At 44.5% G+C, this 23,080-nt stretch overlaps 1 protein-coding gene across 5 annotated transcripts in view; it reads left to right on the top strand.

The window, feature by feature from the left end:
* The window catches only part of GRIA1 (glutamate ionotropic receptor AMPA type subunit 1), a 126,632-nt gene that overhangs the window by 61,847 nt on the left and 41,705 nt on the right, over positions 1 to 23,080 (top strand). For 3 of the 5 annotated variants that reach the window (XM_059825310.1, XM_059825306.1, XM_059825307.1), the window contains exons 3-7: positions 676 to 915; positions 2,353 to 2,537; positions 7,422 to 7,475; positions 19,221 to 19,382; positions 20,511 to 20,678. In XM_059825310.1, coding sequence (XP_059681293.1) covers positions 676 to 915; positions 2,353 to 2,537; positions 7,422 to 7,475; positions 19,221 to 19,382; positions 20,511 to 20,678 — 809 coding nt within the window. The remainder of the gene's footprint in view (positions 1 to 675; positions 916 to 2,352; positions 2,538 to 7,421; positions 7,476 to 19,220; positions 19,383 to 20,510; positions 20,679 to 23,080) is intronic. The other 2 variants (XM_059825308.1, XM_059825309.1) reach the window with 2 other exon arrangements.

Here is a 23,080-nt window from a genome sequence, read left to right on the forward strand (position 1 = left end):
GCGGATGGTCCCCAAGTGCCAGTGCCCCCCTGGTGTCAGATGCTCCGACCTCAGTGCCAGCAGCTCAAACCTCCCCATAGCTGTGTCATGAGTGTGTTGAACCTCGGTGAACCTTTGCCCCCTCAGCACGGTCTCAGCTTCTGAGCTCCAACCCATGGTTTGCTCCTGGACTCGTTGGCCACAAAAGGCTGTGCTGTCATGCAAATGCTTTCCTTCTGCTCCTTGAATGCACCTGGGGCTGCAATAGCAAGCTCTTGCTGCAGCCTTTCTGCCCCATAGTAAAGCAGCTCCAGGGGCCAGACAGCTGCCACCCCAAGGAGGCAGGGCTTGGTGAGCCACGGTGCTTTTCTGCTGAGGGGTTCCCTTGTTCAGATAACACATTTTATCCCAGAAGCAGCAAAATCTTTAGCAGAGCCCTGAGGATACTGAATTCACTCACCTGTGTCCCTTCTGCCTATCAAAGGTAAAGTAGGTCTGTGGAGATCACGGGCAGGGCACCCCATGGCCACGAGCCCTGTTATTCACGGGTTGAGTTCACCAACCCACAGGTCTCAAGGGAAGTGATCTAGTCCAGAGAGCCTACATCTTATCTCAGGGAACACGTTTATTTTGGTGACTTCCCTGAGAAACCTCCTTGTCATTCTGCCCTCACAACCTTTCTCTCTGCTCCTCCAGTCTGCTCGCAGTTCTCCAAGGGCGTCTACGCCATCTTTGGATTTTACGAGAGGAGGACCGTCAACATGCTCACGTCTTTCTGTGGGGCTCTCCATGTCTGCTTCATAACGCCAAGCTTTCCTGTCGAAACATCCAACCAGTTTGTTCTCCAGCTTCGCCCAGAGCTCCAGGATGCCCTCATCAGTGTCATCGAGCACTACAGCTGGCAGAAGTTTGTGTACATTTATGATGCTGACCGGGGTAAGTCACGAGTACATGGGAAGGGTTACCAGGCAATTAAACATAGTGGTCTAGGTGCAGTCTTTGCCTCAAGAAGTTCTCTTACTGTGGGTTGCTGGAGGCTGAGAGGGTGGCTAAAGGAAGGGTCACCCTATGCCCTCCCTGTTCTCTATTCCTCTTCTAAATATTCATTGCTGCTGAAGCTGGGCATTGATCTAGATGAAGCGTTAGCCTGACCCAGTATGTCTGTGTTCGTAGGGTCAGGTCTGAACCCCATTCAACTTGAGGGAAATATTTAACATGTAAGCGGTTTGAGTTTCAAATGGGGAAATTGTTTGTATTGAATAGGTCCCATATTGAATAGGTCTGTCAAACTCAAGGCCACCGAGTCCCACGTTTATAAATGTGAACCAACAGCTGCTCAGGTGTCACCTGAGCCCACACCCAGTTGTGATACGTGTGTGTGTTTTTGGCAGGTAGCTTGGAAAAGTCCAAGTTCCCTGTGTTAGTGAGTGTTAGTTGTCTATGTAAAATAACGAAAGCCTTTGTTGGGTTCTTGGAAGATATTATCTAACTTTCTAAACCCTGAACAGGGCTAGTGAGCTCATTGCTCTGTGATTCAGTTTCCCCAGCTCTCAGATGCCTTTAAAGCTCCATTTGGAGGCTGACAGCAAAATGGACTTGCGGAGGGCAGCGCAGAGGTAACGGTGATTCACAGGTCTGTCCTGGAAGTTATCATTAGCCCTTGCAGGGACAGGATGACCTTAAGAGACAAGGAGAAGGTGTAAAAGCATCCCACCCTGCTTTCTGTTGTCACGAGGCACGGGCACGCTGAATATCCCAAAAGGACCGCAGTAGGCAGAGTTGGCTAGCAGGACTCCAGAGCAGTGCTGACTACGTGTATCTCCTCTGGAAGGCTGTGCATGTAATTTAGGCAAGATCCTTTTAAAAATAATGAAGTTTTCTGATGAGATTCTGCTGATAGAGACAGGGACATTGAATATGATTTTGTATTGTGACTGCTGAGGGTTTCCCTAACCCTTGGAGCATAGAGCCTAAACAGATCAAAGATGAGAAGGGAACTATGGCCCAAAGACATCAAGTGATTTGGGTAGTGACAGACAAGAAGATGGGGATTAGAGCTCTTATCTGAATCCCACAGCAGGGCCTGATCAACGAGACTGATCTGCCGATTACAAAGGAAAACTAGGCCTGGAATCATCCTATTTTCCTGTGCTAGGACAGAAAAAGTAGGAGTCATTAATTCTAGCCCAGCTGTGTTTGGGTAAGATGCTAGACTATTAGCTCTTCTCTGTAGTTCCGCTGAGCTTTTGCAATGCTGTATCCAGCCTGGCTTGAGGCAGCTACATAGGCTGTCAGAAGGATGGAAAGATGCCATTGCACAACTAAAAGGTGTTTCTCCCCCGCTGTCCTCTTCTCCCTCTCTTCCCATCACAGGGTTGTCAGTCCTACAGAAAGTGCTGGACACCGCAGCCGAGAAGAACTGGCAGGTGACAGCCGTCAACATCCTGACGACAACAGAAGAGGGCTACCGCATGCTCTTCCAGGAACTGGAGAAGAAGAAGGAAAGGCTGGTGGTGGTGGACTGTGAATCGGAGCGGCTGAACATCATCCTTAGCAAGGTTGTGTTGGTGCTGGTCTTCTGGGAAAGGTCTTGCATGCAGGACAGGAAGGGTTGTTTCTCCTGGAGAAGTTCTCATCCCTGTTCTTGTCTGATCCATATCTCATTGCAGCTCTCATTGGATGTGGGGTGTGTGTATTGCAGCAGGCTGCCGAGCTTGTAGGTTTTTCTCCGTTGTGTTACTGTGGAAACTGTAAAGCCATATAAATACTAGGAGCTCCCATGTATTCACGCTGAGTGAGCTCTGCTGCTCCATGTTCCCTACTTGTTTGACTCCTCTGCTGAGCCCTTTAAATGCCCTTACCCCCCAATAAGTTTGTTTTGTACTAATTCTTCCAAGCAGCGTGCACAAGATGTGGCACTTCCTTATTCTGCTGAGTTTTTCTCAAGTTTTCCCACCTCCTGTGAGTTAGGGTGGAGGTGTGAATCAGCACTGCCAGACTCCTGGTCCTCCAGCCTCCATGTGCTGCACTAAATTCTCACAACCACTGCCAGCAGGACAGAGATGGAGAAGCTTTATGGTATGTCCGTAGTGTCCTCAGGAGCACTGTCTCCAGATCAGGCTGGAGCTCAGCATCCTCCCAGGGCACCCAGGCTGTAGCAGGATCAAATTTTTCCAGCTCCTCTCGTGCCTTGCAGCGAGAGAGACTGGTTCATTCCCAGCCGTCTCCTGGCTGTTTTGTCAGCTCATGGCCCCAAGGCAGATGGGATATGCAACAGAGGACTCAGCAGCTAGGTTGTGTGCCCTGCCTTGCTCATCCTCCATCTAGATAGGTCACCCAGTAGTGCAGACCAAAATTTTCCCCATCCTCTTTCCTCCATGTCTCCCTTAATGCTTTCCCTAAGTCCTGAATATGGACTTCTGTGGACAGGAGACCAATGCAAGCCCATGGACAGGTCTCAGTCCACATTTGTGTCCCCTTTTCAACTCCAGCCTTAATGTCTTTCCCCCTCACACCTACAGCCAAGGCTTTCCCCACAGCTGGGACTCCTGTCCCACACGACTTAGAAAGGGCCCCTCAGTGCCACGCAGCCAGTGCTCTGTGACTCCCGCTATTGTACTTCTCATAACCAGCTCTCTCTTACCTCGTGCTTCACACATCGCTTTGTCTAAGCTACCCGTCATCTCCCGTCTCACACTTCAGCTGCTTGCTGTCTGGGACAAAGACTGCCATTTCACCAGCTGCACTGCTCAGCTATAAGCACAGTCCATCCTTGTTGGATGTCTCTGGGTGCTACTCCATTATATGTAATAACGAAGCAGGTAGCAGGTTTTTACCTCAAAGTAAAGATCATGCTCATGAAGGAGAGACCAGATTATTCTGGAGGGTAAAGTCTTCTCTCTGTCAACAGAGTAGCTGTGGTTGAACAAAATTTTTGACAGGATCAAGGCAGTGGATTTGCCTTTTCTGCAAGCTTTCCTATAGGGTATATCAGATTTCTAGGGTTAATGATGTTGTTTTTTTAAGCCTGGCTTGTCTAACAGAAAGTTAAGTTCTGTAGTCAAATATTATCCAGTTTTCCTAATATGAACAGGAAAATAAGTCAGTCTCTCAAACTTCTTCACATAACTCTTGCTCGAGTTAAACTTAGACATAAGTAAAGCTATTTGCAAGAACACTAAAAAAACCCAGATCTTGTGATTATACTTGTTTTGCAATGCTGTAAAAACATCCATTAAAGACAGAGCAATTCCAACTGACGTCTGTGCCAAGGTGGTAACACTCCTGTTAGGGATAGGGCTGTAGATAACTTTTTTCAGACCTGTGTAGTCCATTTTTACCCTTGTTTGACTTCTTGTTCTGAGTCCACAGGGATTTCTGAGAGCAGAGGTAGTTATCCCAGCGTAAGCAGGGGATGCCGGGTCTTTCACAACATGCAAATGACCGGAGGGGGTCAAAGATAGTGTTCAGCTCGTTATCATGTGAAATTCAGCTGGGACTTAAACTCAGGCTGGCGGCCAGTCTCTCAGCTCACCGCACCAGCAACCTCTGCGTGGATGTCACTGCTCTGTTTGCTCTGTCTCTTTGCGTGTCTGAGGTGTTCAAAGAGCTGCCTCAGCCTCTCAGGGACATTTTAATGCAGTTATCTTCTTCCCTGACAAGCCTGTCTTTGTCCTTCTGTGGCTGTGGATTTGTACTCCCGGGTGAACGGAAGAGCTGGGAATGGCTGTTTAGCATCAGTCCCTCACATGTACACACTGGTGCTTGCACACACTTTTAATTTCTTCTTCCCACCCCGTACACCTAACACAAATAAAACCACCGCCGACTCCAGCAAGGCAGTCCTTGCGTTCTGGAGACCATAGTTGTAGAGGAGCTAGTGCTCAATGTGTTAATGATACGTGGGAAAATGACCTGATTTCTTTCTTAGAGATTTCTCTGTGTCATGTCTCAAGAGCATGATTTATCTTTGCCGGGGTAACTGTCCTTTATGAGCCAGGCCTTGGATATCCGTGGGGCCACGCTGCGTAGCCTTAATGGGATAAGTAAGCGGTGGGTTATATTCCATCAAAGCCCTGTATTGTTTCTTCCTTGTCTCTCATTAAAATGAATAACTGGAATTTCTCCTTTGCTACTGTTTCACTGTGAGAGGATTTCTCTCTAATAGATGTCAGACTGGCCCATTACGAAGTGGGTAATGAAACCTAGGTGGCCCAAGTGAGCTATCAGCATGCAGCCCAGCACAGCCTCTCACCACGTTCAGGCTAAGTGATAAATGCTATTATAACCTCAGCTTGCTACTGCCGTCCGGACACATTAGGACTGAGCAAGCATTTTAAAATAAATTAAGATCACAAATAACTGTGTAAAACACAGGAAGCAAGCCTTATAATTCAGGTGGATGGGCTGCAAGATTAACAGCTCAGGGAAAGCTGGATGGCAGCCCTCTCCGGTTCATCGACTCTGACACCTAATAAAATAATAAAGGGAGAGTTTGGGCAGAAGGGGCCAATGCCAGCTGTTGTTGACATTGGAGAAAGAGGGAATTGGATTGTAATTCTTAGACATCCTGGTGCCCTGAAGATGCTCCTTCCTCCCACAAGGTCTGGGACTTACTGCAAAGGTTGGTCTCAGCTGATGAATGGAAGGGGACAGGTTGGGTCTGGTTTTGCTTCTCAGATCTGGCTATGGAGGATACGCAGAAAACTACCCACAATAAGAGTATAGCCTTAGGTATACAGAGGTTTTTTCTGAGGGCTCCAGACTGCTCAGCAGAAGCCATACTGAGGGATCCTCTGGGGAGAACCACAGGACAGTGAAGCTGGTGGAGCTGACATTAGCTGTGTCAGAAACTGCTACTAAATGAAGCCTGCATTGGAGTTAATTGCCACCCCCACGTTAATGCTGGGAACCAGATGAGTTTTAATGTGCATACAAGAGCACTTCATCAGAGAAAGGCTAAGGCAGATGAACCAGTTGCACAGAGCAAGTGTCAGCTCTTTTATAATCCATTTGGAAATCCGTAAATGGCTGCTCATGATAATCTGGGAGTGCTGTCCCATGGGGAGGATCAGTCTGTGTGTGCCCTCATCTGCTGCTTCTCAAACACCTGCTACCAGCCTGGTATCTGAGAGAAGTCCTGGGTAGACCGATCTTTGGTCGAATCCAACACAACAGTCACTTTATTATCATTCTGGCTGTGAGGACGTTTCTGGCCTCACTACCATTTGTGCAGATTTTGCTCGAGCGTTGGCAATGCAGGCAGTAATTCAGAATCAATTTATATGACAATGGAAATAAAAGGTAGTCTTGCCAGCAAAGAAACCTTAGGGAAACAGCACAATTCTCTCAGAAACTGGCAATTCTTGGGTTTTTACAGGTTCTGAGGGCGTGCTGGTTTGGGCCTTTTTTTCACTGTCTTCTTTGTGTATGTGGATTGGCTCAAATGCAGATAGTATCTGGCTCTAGTCACCTGGTAAGAATTTAACAGTGCTGCTGGAAATCAGTGGAGAGGAGTTTTGGTGGAAATCCAGAGTCAGCAAGAATAATGTGATTTTTAGCTGTATTCTTTCTGTATTTTTCTAAATCAAGGAAGAAAAAGACAGCTAGGGACCATCTGATCAATGACCCTGTCCCCCATAATCACCGGCAACCCTGCAGCAGATAGTGCCTTTCTACCTAGACAAGGGAAACTTTTCCAGCTAACATAGAAACTTTCAAATGTTACAGATCCCTAAGCAATTGTGTTGATAAAAGAGAATAAAAACCTAACTCTACAGGCATCAGGGAGAAAGGAGTAAGTGGCAAAGAGCTTACATTGGGACACCATGAACATGAAGATATAAATAACCTCAGTGAACATGCACAGGGAATCCTCTGTTGAGTGTCTTGCCCAGGCAGCTTTGTTCTGGAGGTGTGACTTGAAGCTACCCCAATGTACTAAAGGAGAAAAATTGCCCTGTAGTCTAAACCTCCTCAGATCTTGCCCAGGTAGGTGTCTGCAGCAGGGGGTCTAGATGGGAGGATGTGCAGAATAGCTCTCTAGTCTTGCTCAGTGTTTCAGCTACATTCACAAGACAAATGGACCCCGGCTTCCCGCTTTGTTCCTTTAATGTCTGAAATATAAATCGTTTAACTTTTTTTAGAAAAACCACTGTGGTTTTATCCGTGAGCCCATAGGAAACAGGTTGATTCAGGTAGTTTATTCTCTCTGTCTGCGGAATCTGCTTGGGGAACTTGTCCTGTCTAATTTCAGACTTGCAGCTCAAATATCGTGTGTGAAAGCTCTGTCCTTTCTCTAACAAGATTGCGAACTTTTCTTTTCCTATGTCTTCCCATCTTCAACCGAACAGTCTCATCGGGGGAAAATGGGGAAGAAGGGTAGATAAATGAAGCTCTACTTCCTTAGGTCCTGCTAAATATCCTTGGTTTTCATCTTGCAGATCATCAAGCTTGAAAAGAATGGGAATGGGTACCACTACATTCTGGCAAATTTGGTGAGTTGCCCTCCTTGGCATTTGTTTTTACTATCTCATATTTTTGTAAAGCACTATACTTATAGTTACTGAGCTGAAAGTCTTTTTTCTAATCTACCTTTTGGGTAGAAAAAATACCAAAGGCCTTTGCGGTGTTCTCCTTGTGGTGTTTTCTGTCTTGAGCCAGCAAGATTATCTCCAGGGTATCTCCAAGGTTGCTGGATCTTTTTTTTGCCTCCAGATTCAATCTGCGTCTTTTCAAAGCCAGTTAAGCCAACTGTCAATTAATGCTTGTTGCGATAATGGCTTTTTTTGCATGTCATGGGCACCTGGGTTCCTGATATTGCCCTCCCAGCTTGTTTCAGTCAGGCCACCAAGAAGTTGTCAACTGTTGATGACAACTTGCATTTTCTAACTGGTTTTAACTCCACTTCAGTGTGTCCCCCACCAAGTGAAGTGTTTCACAGCCATCCTGAGAGCCCCACTAAGGACAGACTTGTTAATGATGATGCACCAAGATCCCTCTAACCTTCCAGTAAAAATATAATATGTACCTATTGTGCAACTTGGTGCTAAATCAAATCTGACTCTAAGGAATGAATTGGATTTAAAGATTTCTTTAAGGAAAGGATTCTCCCTTTAATACAGGGAGGAGCTGCCTGAGGACAGAGCTGTGCTGGGCAGCAGCAGGGACATCTTTCTGGAGCAATATGCTGTCCTCTCCTAGGAGGTTGAAGAATTTCTCTGCCTAGGGAGGTTTGGGAAGAAGTAAGAGAGAGAAATAGCCTCAATCCATCGGGCAGCTGGAGGTTTTCCACAGCAGAGCTCCTACCCTCTCCTCCCCAGATGTGTCCATCCATCCGGGGGGATGCACAGCAGAGGACGGGCTGGTGTCGGCAGTCTGGGGCTGAGGCTGCTCCCCCCAGGACCCGCTGTGTCCGTGCGGGGTCTGGAGCCTTTCTTCCCTCCTGCAGCTGTGTCTTCGAGGCAGCACGTCAGGCCTGGGGTAATTAAACTTTAAACTACCAATTAGTCAAGCAGTTGCTGCCATTCTCCTTCTCTCGATCCCAAGATAACTCCGTAATTTACAAGACAAAAATGGCCACATAATTACACCGCGATGCCCTGATACTGACCCTGCGCTTCTGCGCTGGGTGCCTACCATGTAATTACAAAGTTAAAAATGTTACGTTGTGCAGGGGGAGACATGCAAATGGTAGAGCAGCCAATAACTTCAGTTGCTAATTTTTAAAAAATTATTATTTGTTGTAACCCAGGTCCTGGTCCTCAGATGTTTATGAAAGTCCCTTCATTAAAGTTAAGCAGGGAAGCCGTTTGGAGTAGCTGGAGTGTGCATCTCTATGTGCTTTTATATACACTAGTGCGGAAGGCTTAATGAGAATATCACCTCTTCTCTCTGCATAGTCTCCTAAGGACAAATGCATTAAAGGCATGAGGTGGTCTAATACTCACGTGTTGGAGTTATGAAGGACACTTCCCTCTGTCTTATGATACCACTCTCTCCCACTTTCAGCCTGAGAAAGCACACTTTTTCCATCTTTAATTTGTTTTCTTAGCCTTTGCACAAATTCTGAGAGGACAGAGCTGGCTGGAAGAGGCTGCATACTCAGCCAACATGGGTTATAAATAATAAACTCAGAGCAAAAGGCTTTTCATTTCCCCAGCCCCTCCGGAGGGAGATTCTGCCTCCCAGCTGCAGCTCAGTGGAGGGTGCTTTGGGTCCCTGGGACCCACAGGGTCTGATGGGACCACCAGAATCCACTATTACTAGCTGTGCTTTTGAAGCAGCTTTGATTTGAGGGGAGAAGAGTGAATGGAATTCAAGCTCTTTCCTTTGGTCTTTCCTGCTCCTTAAAACCCAGCACTGCACAAGAGGCAAACTCCAGAGACAGGAATATAAAAAAAAAAACCTAAAAAAAAAACAGAGAGAGACGAGGCGATAATCGGACAATGTGGGAAAACTATTAAAAAAAAAAAAAAAAAGACGAGGCGATAATCGGACAATGTGGGAAAACTATTAAAAAAAAAAAAAAAAAGACTAGCCAGAACAAGCTTTGTGGTTCTGCCGTGCACACGGGCAGGTTCAGCCACCAGAAGCCAAATCAGTTTCTGTGATGTGCTGCACCCACACGAGAGAATGGCAAAAAGGCCATGAAGAACCCATGTTTCTGAGACCATGTGGCAGTGAGGAAGGACCACAAGCCTCCCTATGTGGGGATGGCCAGGGATGTTATAAGGGACTGACAGAATGTGGGAAGTCAGCGTCTGGCATGGTTAAACCATAGTGTGGATGCTCTGATCCAAGACACATCACAGTAGGTTTTACCCTCTTCTAAGGACATCTCATTGCTTGGATTAGAGCCTTCAGAGGGTGTAACATGCTGTAATTTATTCCCACTGACTCATACGCATAGTGGGTAGACCTTAAACACCCCATGTTTTCCCCTGTAGACAAGTCCTAAGATGACAGGGTGTGCATTGCCCCCACACACGTACCCTCGTGTGCACACCCGCACGCCTAGAAAACAGCCCGGTTTTGTGGAAGTGTCTCATTCTGGAGTACTGGGTCGTAAGAGAATAAATTACAAACTGAAAACTGCAAGTGCCTGAACATTTCCAAATGAGTTATATTTTGTCCCCTGTGCTGACGGATGGAGTCCTGATTTTAGGACTCTCACCCTATGTGAAGATAAGGCTCCCAGCCCCGGCTGGGACAGGCTCTGCCTTGCACAAGTCAAGTGAGCTCTCAGCTGATTCATAGCCACCAAGTTACCTGCGCTAGCTGGAGCAAGGGGATGAATTTTCAATACCTGCATTTTGCAACACTGTCTAACCTTCTTGGGCCGTTTCCCAAGGGGAAACAATTATGGAAATGACACATTGGAAGCAAATGTTGGGAAATATTTATGGATAACCCCACTGAAATGCTTATTTTTGGCTATACGCTTGTTCAGAGCTATACTCAGCCAAAAAAACAAGCAGCAGCAGCACACTACTGTCCCGTTACAGCAGCTCCAAACTGGGGTTACATCAGGAATGCCAAGCGAGTGAGTTTGCAAGGCAATGCACAGGCTGAATAAGGCCTGCAAAAATCACCCATTTTGAACACGGAGGAATTCCCTGCCTGGTCACAGACAATTCATGAACGAAGAGGAACTGGCTTGCATAAATCACCACTTGTTTGCCCAGCGGTTGCTGTCCGGTGAGCTGTAGTAAAGCACCAAGCAGAATTTGACAAGTAGCAGTAAATGAAAGCTGGTATTTCCCAGCAGGAACAGCTTTCTTTTTCAGTGAAATTGCTGTTGCCAAGGTGAGACAATAATATTTCTGTGTGCACAAACAAAATGAAACCACTCTGCACCTTAGGCCACAGGCAAACATCCTTCTCCGAATCTGCTATGCCTGTTAAAGACACAACCTGTCTTGTCTGCTCAGCCCTGCCCGTCCCACGAAGGTCCGTCTCCAACATCACTGAAAGGGGAAGGATTCGTGTGAGCATCCCTGCCTCTCCTTGAGACAAATCTGGCACTGTCTATGGCTTTTGCCAACATGAAAACGTGATCCTCGGCTGGTACCCATTAGAGTTACCCCAATTAGCTTTTACCAGCTGCCAGCCTGGTATTTGTCAGGTGTATCAGCACCAGGGGGTTGCAATCAGCTCTCTCTCCCTCTATCTCTATCTCTGGGAGGTTTTTTTGGAACTCAAAGAGGTTTGGCAACTTTAAGAAGTGTTTGTTTTTGTGAGTCTTATTTTTCTAAGCTTTGTTCTCAGCCTTTGAGAGCATCAGTCTAGCAACCACAAAGAAAAAAAATAAGGTCAATACTATCAGAGGAGCAAGCTTAGAAACTTCTGGGATTCCTTTTTTATGATGTTACAGACTTTTTCCCCATAACCTTGGCTTCATGTATCTGTTTGTCCTATGCCAGGGACGTAGGCTGACTGCCGTCAGTAGTGGGAGAACATCAACTCTCTTGGGCAGAGCAAAATCTTAGTCTTAAAATAAGTGACATTCGTGTAACCTGTCTTTAAAAGAAAAGTATGAAGGACAGCTGCCACATACAGTGTTTTAGCCTTTTTTTCTTTCCTGCCGCATTAGTCCAGGTTGTTCTTTTAGCAAATGCTTCTCATTTGAAGTTGAATAGGTAAGTGTATGAGATTGCTGATGCTGGGGGTAGCAGGGAAAAGTAAAGATAAAAACAGAGTTGATTAGCAGAGGTAAGCATTTTTTCCTGTGCCATTTTATATCAGCATGTGTCAGTGCTGAGTTAGACCATGGACAGAGTTTCACTTTGCAAGCACTTGTGGTGGCTTTGGAGGTTACCAGCACAGCAGCTTTGCCAGCAGAGTGGCTTGTGCAGGAGTCAGGAAAAATCTACTGGTTTGATTCAGTTCACCCGTGGTTTAAATGGGCCTCTTTGACTTTTTTCCCCACAAAAATGGAAGGGAGAACATCTGTACCACCAGAGCTGAGACATGGTGACCTGAGACCAACCAGTGGGGCAGACAGCGAAGAAGGGATGCCCTCCCAAATTGGCTGTCGACAAGGACGTCCACATCCCTGGGGAGCAAAGTTCTCCAAGCACAGGCAGAAATCAGCTCCCCTAAAGCGATGCGGCATGTGCCCATCCTGCAGCATGTGCCGTGGCTGTGTGGGGAGGGTCTGCTGTGCCCATGCTGTGCCCAAGCCTAGTGCAAGAAGCTGTACCTGCCACAGCACAAGTGTGACATGTGGCACTGGCCGTGTGTCGATGGCTCCGCTACCTGCCCCGAGCCCCTGATTCAGCTTGCCTGGAGCTAAAATGTTGCAGTTCTCAGTCTCCCATCAGCTTGAAAGCTGCCATGTTTATTTTAATCACCCTCAGTTCTTAACGCTGTCTCCTGCCCCCTGAAGTATTGCTGACTGAAGGTACAAACAAGGTCAGCAATACTCAGGTTTGCATCGCTAGCTGATTGGAAACTCTTTTGTGGGAGTTTCCAAAAGGATATGTACAGCATCGGCTTCTTATCCAGGTAAGATCTCAAGATGCCTGGTCTTGCAAAAATTATATTCTTATGTTGGAAAGAGATGTCCTAAGTTATTTTTAGGTTTCTAAAATTATGCCAGTTAGACCTTTCCTCTTTCTGAGAGGTTGGTGCAGGTAGACTCATGAGAAAACTTGGTTTTCCAGGCAGAGGAATACGATACATCAGTGAAATTTTTAAGATCTGCATTTCACTTCCAAACAGCTTTTCTGTCCCAATTCAAAGATTATCAAGCAGAAAAAAACCTTATAACATTATCTCCTCTGAATTACTGATAGTAAAAGACACATCAGCGTCCTGAATTAATTTTTGCTTGAATTAGAGCATCTCATGTAAAAGAAAATCATCTGGTTTTGATACAAAAATTGCCTACACAGGAGAATATGAACTGCAACCTTGGAAGGATTTTTGCGGTAGCTAATGAGGGCTCAAAAGCATGAGTGATTTACTGTGGCTTAAAAAAAATCACTGAGCATCAGGTGAGTAACTGACAGATTATATTACAGCCGTTGGAAGGAAAAATGTGTTTGCTGAAATCTCAGCAAAAGGCTGTTAAACTAACAGGTTTCCTCAGCCATTTGCAGTCTCCTAATCCATTACCCCAGCTGAACTGGCAAGGGGTGGCATGTAAATCCGTAGTATCTTCCTCATGGTGACTTCATCTGTGCTTTTTTTCTAGTTGAAACTTGCCTAGCTTCAGCTTCCTCCATCAGATTTATGCTTCTGTTTGCTAGACCAGATATTCCATTACTGATATTTTGGTCCTTGTAAACTGTAATCAGGTCATCCCTTAATCATATCTTTGATTGAAGTCCTGGCATCTGTCACTACACAGCACATTTCCCAAACCTTTAAATCAGTTTCTCCTCTGAAAGCTCTCTAAAGCACAAACATCCATCTGGAGTGTCTGCCCCTCTGCCTGGACTGAGCTTTCCAACAAGATGTGTATGATAATTTATATCCAGAATGTTCTGCAGCAGTAGGATAGGGCTGGTGCAAATAATACCAGAATACTTATGCCTGTAGAGCTGTACTAAAAAAAATTTACTGGTCATCTGCAGCCCGATGTCCTTGAAGTTTGGATCCTCACCTGACTTGGTTTGTTTTGCATCGATAGACCAGGACAAAACAGACTCATCAAACTGCAGGGTTGGGACCCTGTCTGAAAATGCCTCCTTTTCCCATCTTTCTTTTCCCTTTCTTCTTCACTTACTTCTATGTTACAGTGAGGACTCACATATTTTGCCGCCACAATGAGATTTGATGTATTAATAATCCTGCAGAGGAGAAGGCGGCCTCTCCTGTTGGAAGGCATCCTGGAATGAGACTTGAGCAGATGGGCTCTTTTTTGATGTACCCTCCTTATTAATACAAAGTGATGGGAGTGAGGAATGATGCTTCGCTGGAGAAGTCAAGCTTGAAGATAATTTGGTATATTAGGGATGCTCCGTCTGGAAACACTCGACTTCTTGCTCCCTGCAGAAAGACACCGGCATACCTTGGAATGACAGGAGCCACTTTGCATTCACTCAGCTGATCTACAGCCATTCAAAAGCAATTGTTTTGCTTTGCAAAGTTTCTTATAATCTTAAAGTCTGCTAGCAGGAAGCAGTCTGGCATTGCCAGCTATGCATGGATAGCATCTAAAGAGAGCTGGGCTAGTTTCCTGATGGTGCCACAGGTTTCTGTGGCACCCACCCAAGCTCAGGGTGAATTGCTTAAATGCTTTTTGCTTAAAAAGGAATATTCCAGTGTGCAACTCATTAAAAAAAAAAAATAAAAAAATAGACTCCAGTCTCTTCATCCCAGATAGAAAGGGACTAAAATACCTAACACTCATGCTCGGGGTGAGGGGACTGTGTTAGGTTCACCCAACAAGCCTTCTCCAGGCAATTCAAGAGAAAGGGGCATTTTCCATCTGCTCATTCAGAGATAAGCTTTGCCGGTCTCAGGGCGAGATCAAGAGGGCTGAGAAGATGCAGAGTGAGGAGATAAAACAACAGTGTTTCTTAGAAATGTGGCAGTCTTCAAGAAGAATCTCTAATGTCCTTTCTCTCAGGAAAAACCAAGGCAGAGCAAAGGCATGGAGATTTTAAGCTGGGCTGTGGCTGGGCTGCAAGGAGCTTTATGAGACGATCAGCTGCAGCCTGCCCAGAGCTCAGCCCTCGCTACCTGTTACCACAGCTTCAAAGGTGCAATTATACTGCAGGAGCCACCCTGCAGGGAAAGTGTCCGCAATTAATACTGATTTAGTGAAATACAGAGAGAATTTGAAGGTGTGGGGCAGTGGCCAGCTGCCTGTCAATGTCTGGGTATGGAGCACAGGCTGCTGCTGTCTGCGGGATTCCTGCGGGCTGGGATGATGTCCCAGAAGGAGCAATGCTGCCCAGTGTCATCAGTGTGGGGAGAGGAGGCAGAGGTTTAGGATGGTGAGGCAGTGAAATACAAGGGTGAAAGGAGATGTGCAGGGAACTAAGTGGTGCTGGCAGATTTGAGGAGGGTCATGTGTGAAGGAACGAGGCTTTTCCTTCACCGTCTGACAGCCATCTGCGCTGCCCACTCAATGTCTTGGCTCCTCATGGTGTTCAGGGTATAAATAAGGAGCTGGCTCACTTCTGGGGGACTCTCTTTTCAAGGCAGATCCTTTGTGGACCAGTTAATCAAGACGGATTCATGAGGCCCATTTCAAGTCATCAGTCTTTCTGCATTATGCATTTCCTTTGGTGATTGAGCCCACAAGCAGTGGAGACGAATATAAATGTGTGACTTGCTGACACCTCTCCCAGCAACCAAGGCAGCGAATGGGACAGTAAAGCAACCTTTGGGTGAAAAATGTTTTCAGTTTAAGAACAGCATAAGGAACAGATGTAGCAAGGAAAACACAATGAGGGAAAAACCCTTCCCAGTACTGTTCTGTTTTCTATTTGAAGGCATAAAGGTCTGTAATAGCTGCCCATATTATTTACTAGCAGCAGGACTTCTGCATGTAATTGCTTTGCGAGGTTCATTAATGCAGAGAAAACAGTCTATGGTATGGGCTAAAGAGCAAGTTTGAACTGAGCCTGGCTGTTGCTCGAGCTGTGTGTTGCCGATGCTGTGAGTCAGAGCAGGTGTGGAGGAGGGAGGCTGTCTCAACCCACCAGCACGGATGGGTCCAGATTTTTGTGGTTTATTGTCAGCCTCCTAATTCAATGGCATTCAGAGAAAGCCAGGCATTTTCCAGGCATATGCAGGGCAGAAGGCCGTATTCTCTGCTTTGCTGAGATGATTTTGCAAAGTGAATTTAAATCAAAGGGACAGCTAATCCCGCTGTAGGGCAGGGGGTGGGCTGGCTGATGCGGTGTCCCTTCCAGACTGGTTTTGATGGTTCCCAGAGACAATTGCGCCTGCAGAAGTGTTGTCTCCCCCGGAGTACCTCCGTACTGCGCACTGACCCTATCTGGGGCCCTGAGGAGCCCCGTGCTGCCTCTGGGTCCCGCTATGCCAGCTTTGCACAGTGCCTGGGCTGGAGCAAGAGTTCCTCTATTCCTCCTCTTCCTCCCCAGGGGACCGGCAGTGCTGCGTAGGGAGGTGAAGCCAGATACCTGCATGTCCAACAGATACGTCCCAAATGGTTCAGGCCTAAAGAGCCTGAAGAAAGTCACATACCACCAAATTCCAGGGGCTCAGCTCATTTCCCTGAACAGCCCACTGTGCTCCAGACATGGCCGCAAGGCAAGCTTTTTCCAGTATTCATTGGCAAATTTTTGAAATGGTTTCAAAACCGTTTGACCACTGTGGTCCCATGGAGTACGTCGTTCCAGCACTGTCCACTTCTTGCTGTACTTGATTGGATGGCAAAGGGAAGTATTTTTTTGCCGTTCTTTCCCAAACTGGTTCATACTAAACATTGCTGCAAAAGCATATCTGCTGCCCCTCAGTAGTGGGTTGCGGTCTTTCCTTAGTAATTTTGTAAAAATTATTTTCTGTTTTCCAAATATGGCCAATTGAAAACAAAATAAAAGGTCCCTTTTTTGCAATTTGTGGCTATAGTTAGTACAAGGTGACGGATGATCGTTGACTTCTTTACTTGCAAATTCCCCTGTTTCCTACAAGCACTGACTGATATGCCAGAAAGACAGATAAGTATATTTAATTCCTGATGCCACTTTGTCAAAAGAAGCATTTTCAAGAGACAGTTTGCATAACATTTGATATATTCTTGTTTATTTGTTAGCCAGCAAGAATTCACCTCCTCTGGGAATTATTTACTAAAATATCTGACCTCTGGTATTCCCAATTCATTGGCTGTCATGTCACCCAGACCTGCTCTGAGCAGATTTCAGTGGTGCAGTGATTAAAATGCCTTTGTAATTAGGACCGTTCCTATACTGACCTTGTACTGGGGTGTGTGGAGGAGGGATAATAGGTGAAAACAGTTATTTCAGCAGTTGATAAATGCCAAAATGCAAAACATATTCAAGGTTAATGATGTCCTCTATGGTCCCAACTGCCTTAAAGAGTTGGAAAATCTTCGGAGGTCTCCATACTTTTTAAACAACCTGAATTGTGTCAAAAATCAGTGGGGAGAAATTAGTACAGTCTTCAGGAAGAACTAATTCCTTTTGTCTATTCAGATTATTTTAAAATTTTATATAAGATTAATCCCAATGAATATTGTTGAATACTTGCTTCAGTTTTGGAATGGTTTGGGGACAATAGGGAAAGTGTTTTCAACCGCTGCTGTCTCGTCACTGGTGTCATAATCTTTTTTTGACTTTTCCTATTTAAATCTGTTTGTTGAGGGGACTAAAGACACCAGATATCTTACTCATACTCTGTTGTGAACTTGGACTTTTCTTCATGCCTTTGTAGGCCTTCCAAGGAGGAGCTGGTAGCACAAATTTCAAGTTGCTGTGTGGTAGCTTCTTTTGACAGATCTTTTTCCCCTGAGTACCTCCCAGGAGCAAAATGTCAATGTAATTTGGTCCTAGCCATGAATAACCGGTTGGCAACCTGTGAGGTCCCTCTTACTGAACCTTAGGAGCTCTGTGTGTCAAAAAACACTTGGCCTGAAATGCATTAAGATGTCAGGGACAATTATCCTGCTGCATTTCCTATTCATTAATCACAGCTCTGGCTTTCTGAAACCCCTACGCTAGCAATTACAAACAAGATTGATGTGGGTTTAACCAGCATTCTGAGAAATACGTACACACAAAATATCACTTTTTTTTTTAAAGCTAAATCACTGCACTTTGAAGCAACACAAATCATCTATTTAGACCATCTGTACAGCTATATCCAATCCTCAGCCTTCTAAGTGGATGCCAAATTGCTTATAAAAAGCCAGAAGAAAAAGTGTGAAAGTCTTTAAAGACATTTTTGAATCACTTATGACTCCCTCAGTCTGACACTGATGTCAGAGGGCAATTTAGTCTTTTCCTTGCAAGCTGTCTGTTCCCAAAACAGGTTTCCATCTAACGGCTTGATCCTGACCTTGGAAGTTAATAAGCTAATTAGCTCACGCAGCCTATGCACAGAGAGCACCATTGTGGGAACCTGACCGGTGTCTCGTGGGAATAATGGGACTTGGCTTTTCTAACTCACACCATCATCGTATGTTTGAGAGCAAGCAGGGGGGAGAAACCCAGTGGCAGGCTGAGAAGGTGCCTGCAGAGAACGTGCACCAGCAGCACGTGGTCCAGGGCAGAGGGAAGGCAGAGCTCAAACAAGCTCTTCTATGGCTCAAGTGATTGCATCGTGCGTAGTCCCCTCGTTCATTTTCCCTCATGCGTTACGGCTGCAAATAGTAGTAGGGAAAATAATTGACTGCATCTCTTGTGCTTGTATTCCAAAAGAAAAAGCACCAGACTTCAGCCTGTCCCCCACACAGCAGCCCAAACTGGAGGGCAGAGGCTCTGTTCAGGCACCTGCTTTGTGCAAGGAGGCACAGCAAACAGTTTTGCATAACATGGGATCAAAGCTGCGAGACCATAAAATGACCTCTTCTCCATATTGCTTACAGTGTTTCTCTAATTATTTTTGGCCTCTGACTCAGCAGGAGTGACTATTTCTACAATGCCACCCCAATACACGTGTGTATTTACGCACTTGTGCGCATCACATGCAGTGGGCAAGAGGTAGGGAAGAACAATAAAGAAATGAAAGAAATATATTCGTTAGTAATCTGAAGTCCAAAAAAGTACCTTTTTTCCTCCCAAATTAGTAAATCGTATAACCTGTCTTTTCTAAGACAGGCTCCTTTGGCAGGCTGACTGACCACTTCTTTATCTGCTGAAAGTTCATTGTTCAGGATTTGTTTTTCTCTACAAAATGTGACTTGAAAAGAAGTAGCCTCTCTATTTGTGACTGAGTGCATAAAAGTTAGAGCTGGCTGAATAATTCTTTCTGATACATTTTGAGAATTTTATTATTTTCACCTTTATTAGGGATATATTTTTCTGTTACTCTGCTAGCTTTCTTGTAAATGAGCTGTTATTAATAAGACTGTTTGTCTCCCTGGATTGAAACTGCAGGATATGTCCAGCTCAGAGCCTGTGAAAAAGGCAAGTTCACTGTGTGGTCAGTGAAGTGGTGCCTCTCCTGAATTGGACCTTACCTTGCAGAGGGAAGAGATTTTTCCTAAGGTGGCTGCCATATGCATAGATAGGCAGGATTCTTTTTATCCACCCAGAGATGTGTTCCTGTGATGAGCTTCTCCCGTTTCTCCCCTGTACTAGGGATTCATGGATATTGACCTGACCAAATTCAAGGAGAGCGGAGCCAATGTAACTGGCTTCCAGCTGGTGAATTACACGGATACTGTTCCCGCCAGGATCATGCAGCAGTGGAGGAATAATGATGCCAGGGAGCATCCTCGTGTGGACTGGAAGAGGCCAAAGGCAAGTGGCATAAATAAACCATTTAATTTAGGGTCCATCTGGCTCAGTTCAAGTTATGTTCACCTCTTTGTGGTCACGCAGAGCTCTTTAATCTCGCTCTGAAAACCTGTCACTTAATAAAATTATGAACATTATCTGTTCCAGGTGCCTCAACATTGTCTAAATTTTACTAGGCAGTAGTTGCCGCCTGCTAAGAAATACACGTTAGAGTATTCACTCAGTCTCCCAGTTTTTACCCTCCTCAAAGCTAAGGATTTAACACTTCATAATGTTCAGTATATAAAAAAGAAAAAAACTCATTAACTCCTTAACCTTTGTCTTGTTTACTACATATCCAGTGCTAATAAAGTCTTTCCAGATGTTCTTTATGAGCATTTCAAATCAGTGTGTACAACAGAGGGGAAATATATTTTGATTCCTAACAGTCAGAAGACTCTGAAGGTGTCAAGGGGTGGGTGGAGGGGGGAGGTTGGTTTTTTTCTATCTGACATTTGAAAACAAATTCATTTGTGACAAACACTCAGCAATAGAAATGTCAATTTTGGAAGTATTAGTTTAAGAAAGTTGCAAACAAATAAATCAGTAGGTGATCATAGGAAAATTAATTAACTCTAATGGTTCCCGTTCATGCCAAGAGTTTTACATTGGTTTCTGTACAAGTTTCTGCTTGAATAAACTCATTTTTTGCAGAATTTTTGCACATTGAAGTAGAGTTTTCTGGTCTTCATCTGTGACCAGAAAGAGTCACTTGTTGCTTGATTTCACATATCTCACATTTACACTGTATAATGTATTCCTTAAAAGTTCAGGTCAATGATTCTAATTAAACGCAAAGCCTCAGGTAACAGGTGAACGGCTTTTAAGGCTGAGTCCTCTTCAGGGAGTGCAATCTGAATCCACATCAAGAGCTTCTCCTTCACTCTCCCGTCCTCTGAGAGAGAAGGCACCAACTTTCACGAGTCAACAGGACAGTAGTGATTACAGGGAACAAGAGGCTGTTGAACTTCATAGATGGAAGGATGAGTACAGGACAAATCATTTGAAAAGTTGCCATGAGGCGAACCAGTGTAGCACGCCCAAGGTCGGGTCACCCTAACAGGCAATGTACAACTCCTCTTCTCTTTCTAGTACACATCAGCCCTAACGTATGATGGGGTTCGGGTGATGGCTGAGGCATTTCAGAACCTGCGGAGGCAACGGATTGACATCTCCCGTCGCGGCAACGCCGGGGACTGCCTTGCCAACCCGGCCGTGCCCTGGGGACAAGGCATCGACATCCAGAGAGCACTGCAGCAGGTTTGAAACCCAAACAATGTGTACACTGCAAGGATGGCTGAACGTAGCCTGTGGTTGGGGGAAGAGGGGTGATTACCAGCAGAAACGTTCAAACAAATAGCCTGGGATGAGGAACTGATCCTTCCAGATTAGAGCCAGGTCTCCTAAAGCATTCAGGGGCGCATCCAGCAAACTGCTTTTCCTGGTACCATCCAAGGTGTCCTTCCCTCCTCTAATTTCTGTTGAAGTTCTGGGATGGAGAAGCCAAGACATTATCCCATAAAATCATGGGTGCCTATTTTTATCTTTCCCTTCTCAAGAAAGAGACCTGATCAGATCATATTTTTTGCAGATCCTTCGACTCTCTGTGAACTTGGCTTCAGTTCCATACTGCTAACAAAGCTTGAAACCATGTGAATTTTGCCTTATGTGTTAGCTGTCGTCAAAATGTTCTCAAAGCCCAGATTATAGCTTGTTTCATACTGTGAGGATTCGTAAAGGTCTTAATAACAGCCATTTAGATAGTTTATTCCTCGAGTCTGATAATGTTGCTTTTTCATCCTACATAAAAATTTAGATTTCTGAATAAACAAAAATACTCCATGAAACACAATGAGAAAAACTTCGAAAGGTAGAACACTTCAAAATTTCATTAAATTTCAAGACTGACATTAATTTCTAGCCTTTTTCTTTTTTCAGACAAAAATAGACGGATTCCTTGCAAATACTGCTAGTTCAGTGTTATCCAAATATAGCTTATCCCATCCTCTTTCCTTAACTGTGAAGAAGGCAAGAAGAACAAAATTAATTTGGTTAATTTACATCATACATAAATTTCCCCAACTATTTTGTTTTGGTTTTGTTTTGGCTGACTAGTAAGCAACAATTCCATTAAAACCAAATCTTGCATCTGATTTGATTTTATTGTTTGGATTCAATCTGTTCCCAAGACTGTCATTGACTTTCTGTATGACCTTGGGCAAATTACTGTCATAGCTTCTCCAAACCCTTATAATAAAATCAGTCTCCTTGATGCATTAGGGAGATCGGTTATCTAATAAACATGAAATGCTTGGAAGTCTTCTGATGAGCAATGGGTTCTCAAACATTTTTCTTTATTGAATTTATGAGAATAGGCTATCAAAATTAGACTGCTAAAAAAATACAATTTTATGTGTGTTTTGGAAAATCTTCTCTTGAAGTTTCCTCATCTCTTCTTTAAAACAATTTCAAAAGTCTTAATTTTCCAGCTGTAGTGATTTTGGGCAGAGAACATGAAGAGCCATTTGCAAAAGTTATTTCTTTACCATTGAAAAAGTATAATTTTCAAAAGGTTTGGCCAGTTCAGTTGTGATGGTCAAAATGAAAGGCTCTGAAACATGCAGGGGAAGAAGTCTCCCAGGGAAATTTTAACTATGAATTTAATATCATCCAGCATTTAGTACTGTAGCAAGAAAGAGGCAGATGGAAACAGAAGAACTTATCATTAGATTGAAGGTTTGCATTATCCTTTCTGTAAAGACTCACAATTAGGGCAACTCTTACAGCTATTCACAGTGTGCTTTCTCTTAACCTTTCATTTGCTAATGCCTGAAATTTTATAAGCGGTTTAAAATCAAAAAGTTTCTCTACTTATTTCTACTCAGATGTCTGAAATAAGCTCCCGAATTGCCTTATTTCTGTTTAGCGTAGGAAGGAGACATGGATGGCAGGAGCAAAGATGAAAAGCAATTTGAAACATTCTGCAATCTTTCAAAAACAGAAATCTAACACATTTCAGCAAAATGTATGCTTTTATTAAAGAGAATTACTTTTTTTCCAAGAAAATGCTCACAAAATATTGCTTTAAGCAAATACACTGAGGTTTCAGTTGTACTTTGCAAAGATTATCATAATTTTTGACAGATTTTTTTGTTAACATTATTTGGTTACCGCATCTAGTAAGCAGGTAGCTAGTTCCTAACTGCTGACTAACCCTGGGAACCAGAAGGCCGCAATAGCATCTTTCTCCTCCAGTTCTCACAGCAAGGAACACATGCCCATGTCTTATACTTAAATGCTCCATGTCTCCAGTTGACTTTACTGCTGCTTAGCACTGTTGAAATCAGTCCTGACTATATTTTGTAGTGATTCAGGGGATGTCAGAGGATGGTAAATGATGGAAAAATTGTGCTGCAGCCTCCAGCATGGATGGGAGAGATCCATTTTGCTGTTTCAGTGCCATACGGATATCACAGAATGAAGATTTCTTTCATTCAGATAGAAGAATCTGGTGCTGTACACCTGCCTTTTAGTTCATATAAAGCTATATAGCATGAGCATCTGTGACCTGAGCTTCAGCGTTGGTCAGAACCTGAAAAGAAAACTAAAGGGGCCATGAAAAAAATCAGGCACAGGAGTGCTTGAGACAATGGTGCTTTTCT

Source organism: Gavia stellata, chromosome 16 (assembly GCF_030936135.1).
Source record: "Gavia stellata isolate bGavSte3 chromosome 16, bGavSte3.hap2, whole genome shotgun sequence".
Classification (NCBI taxonomy): domain Eukaryota; kingdom Metazoa; phylum Chordata; class Aves; order Gaviiformes; family Gaviidae; genus Gavia; species Gavia stellata.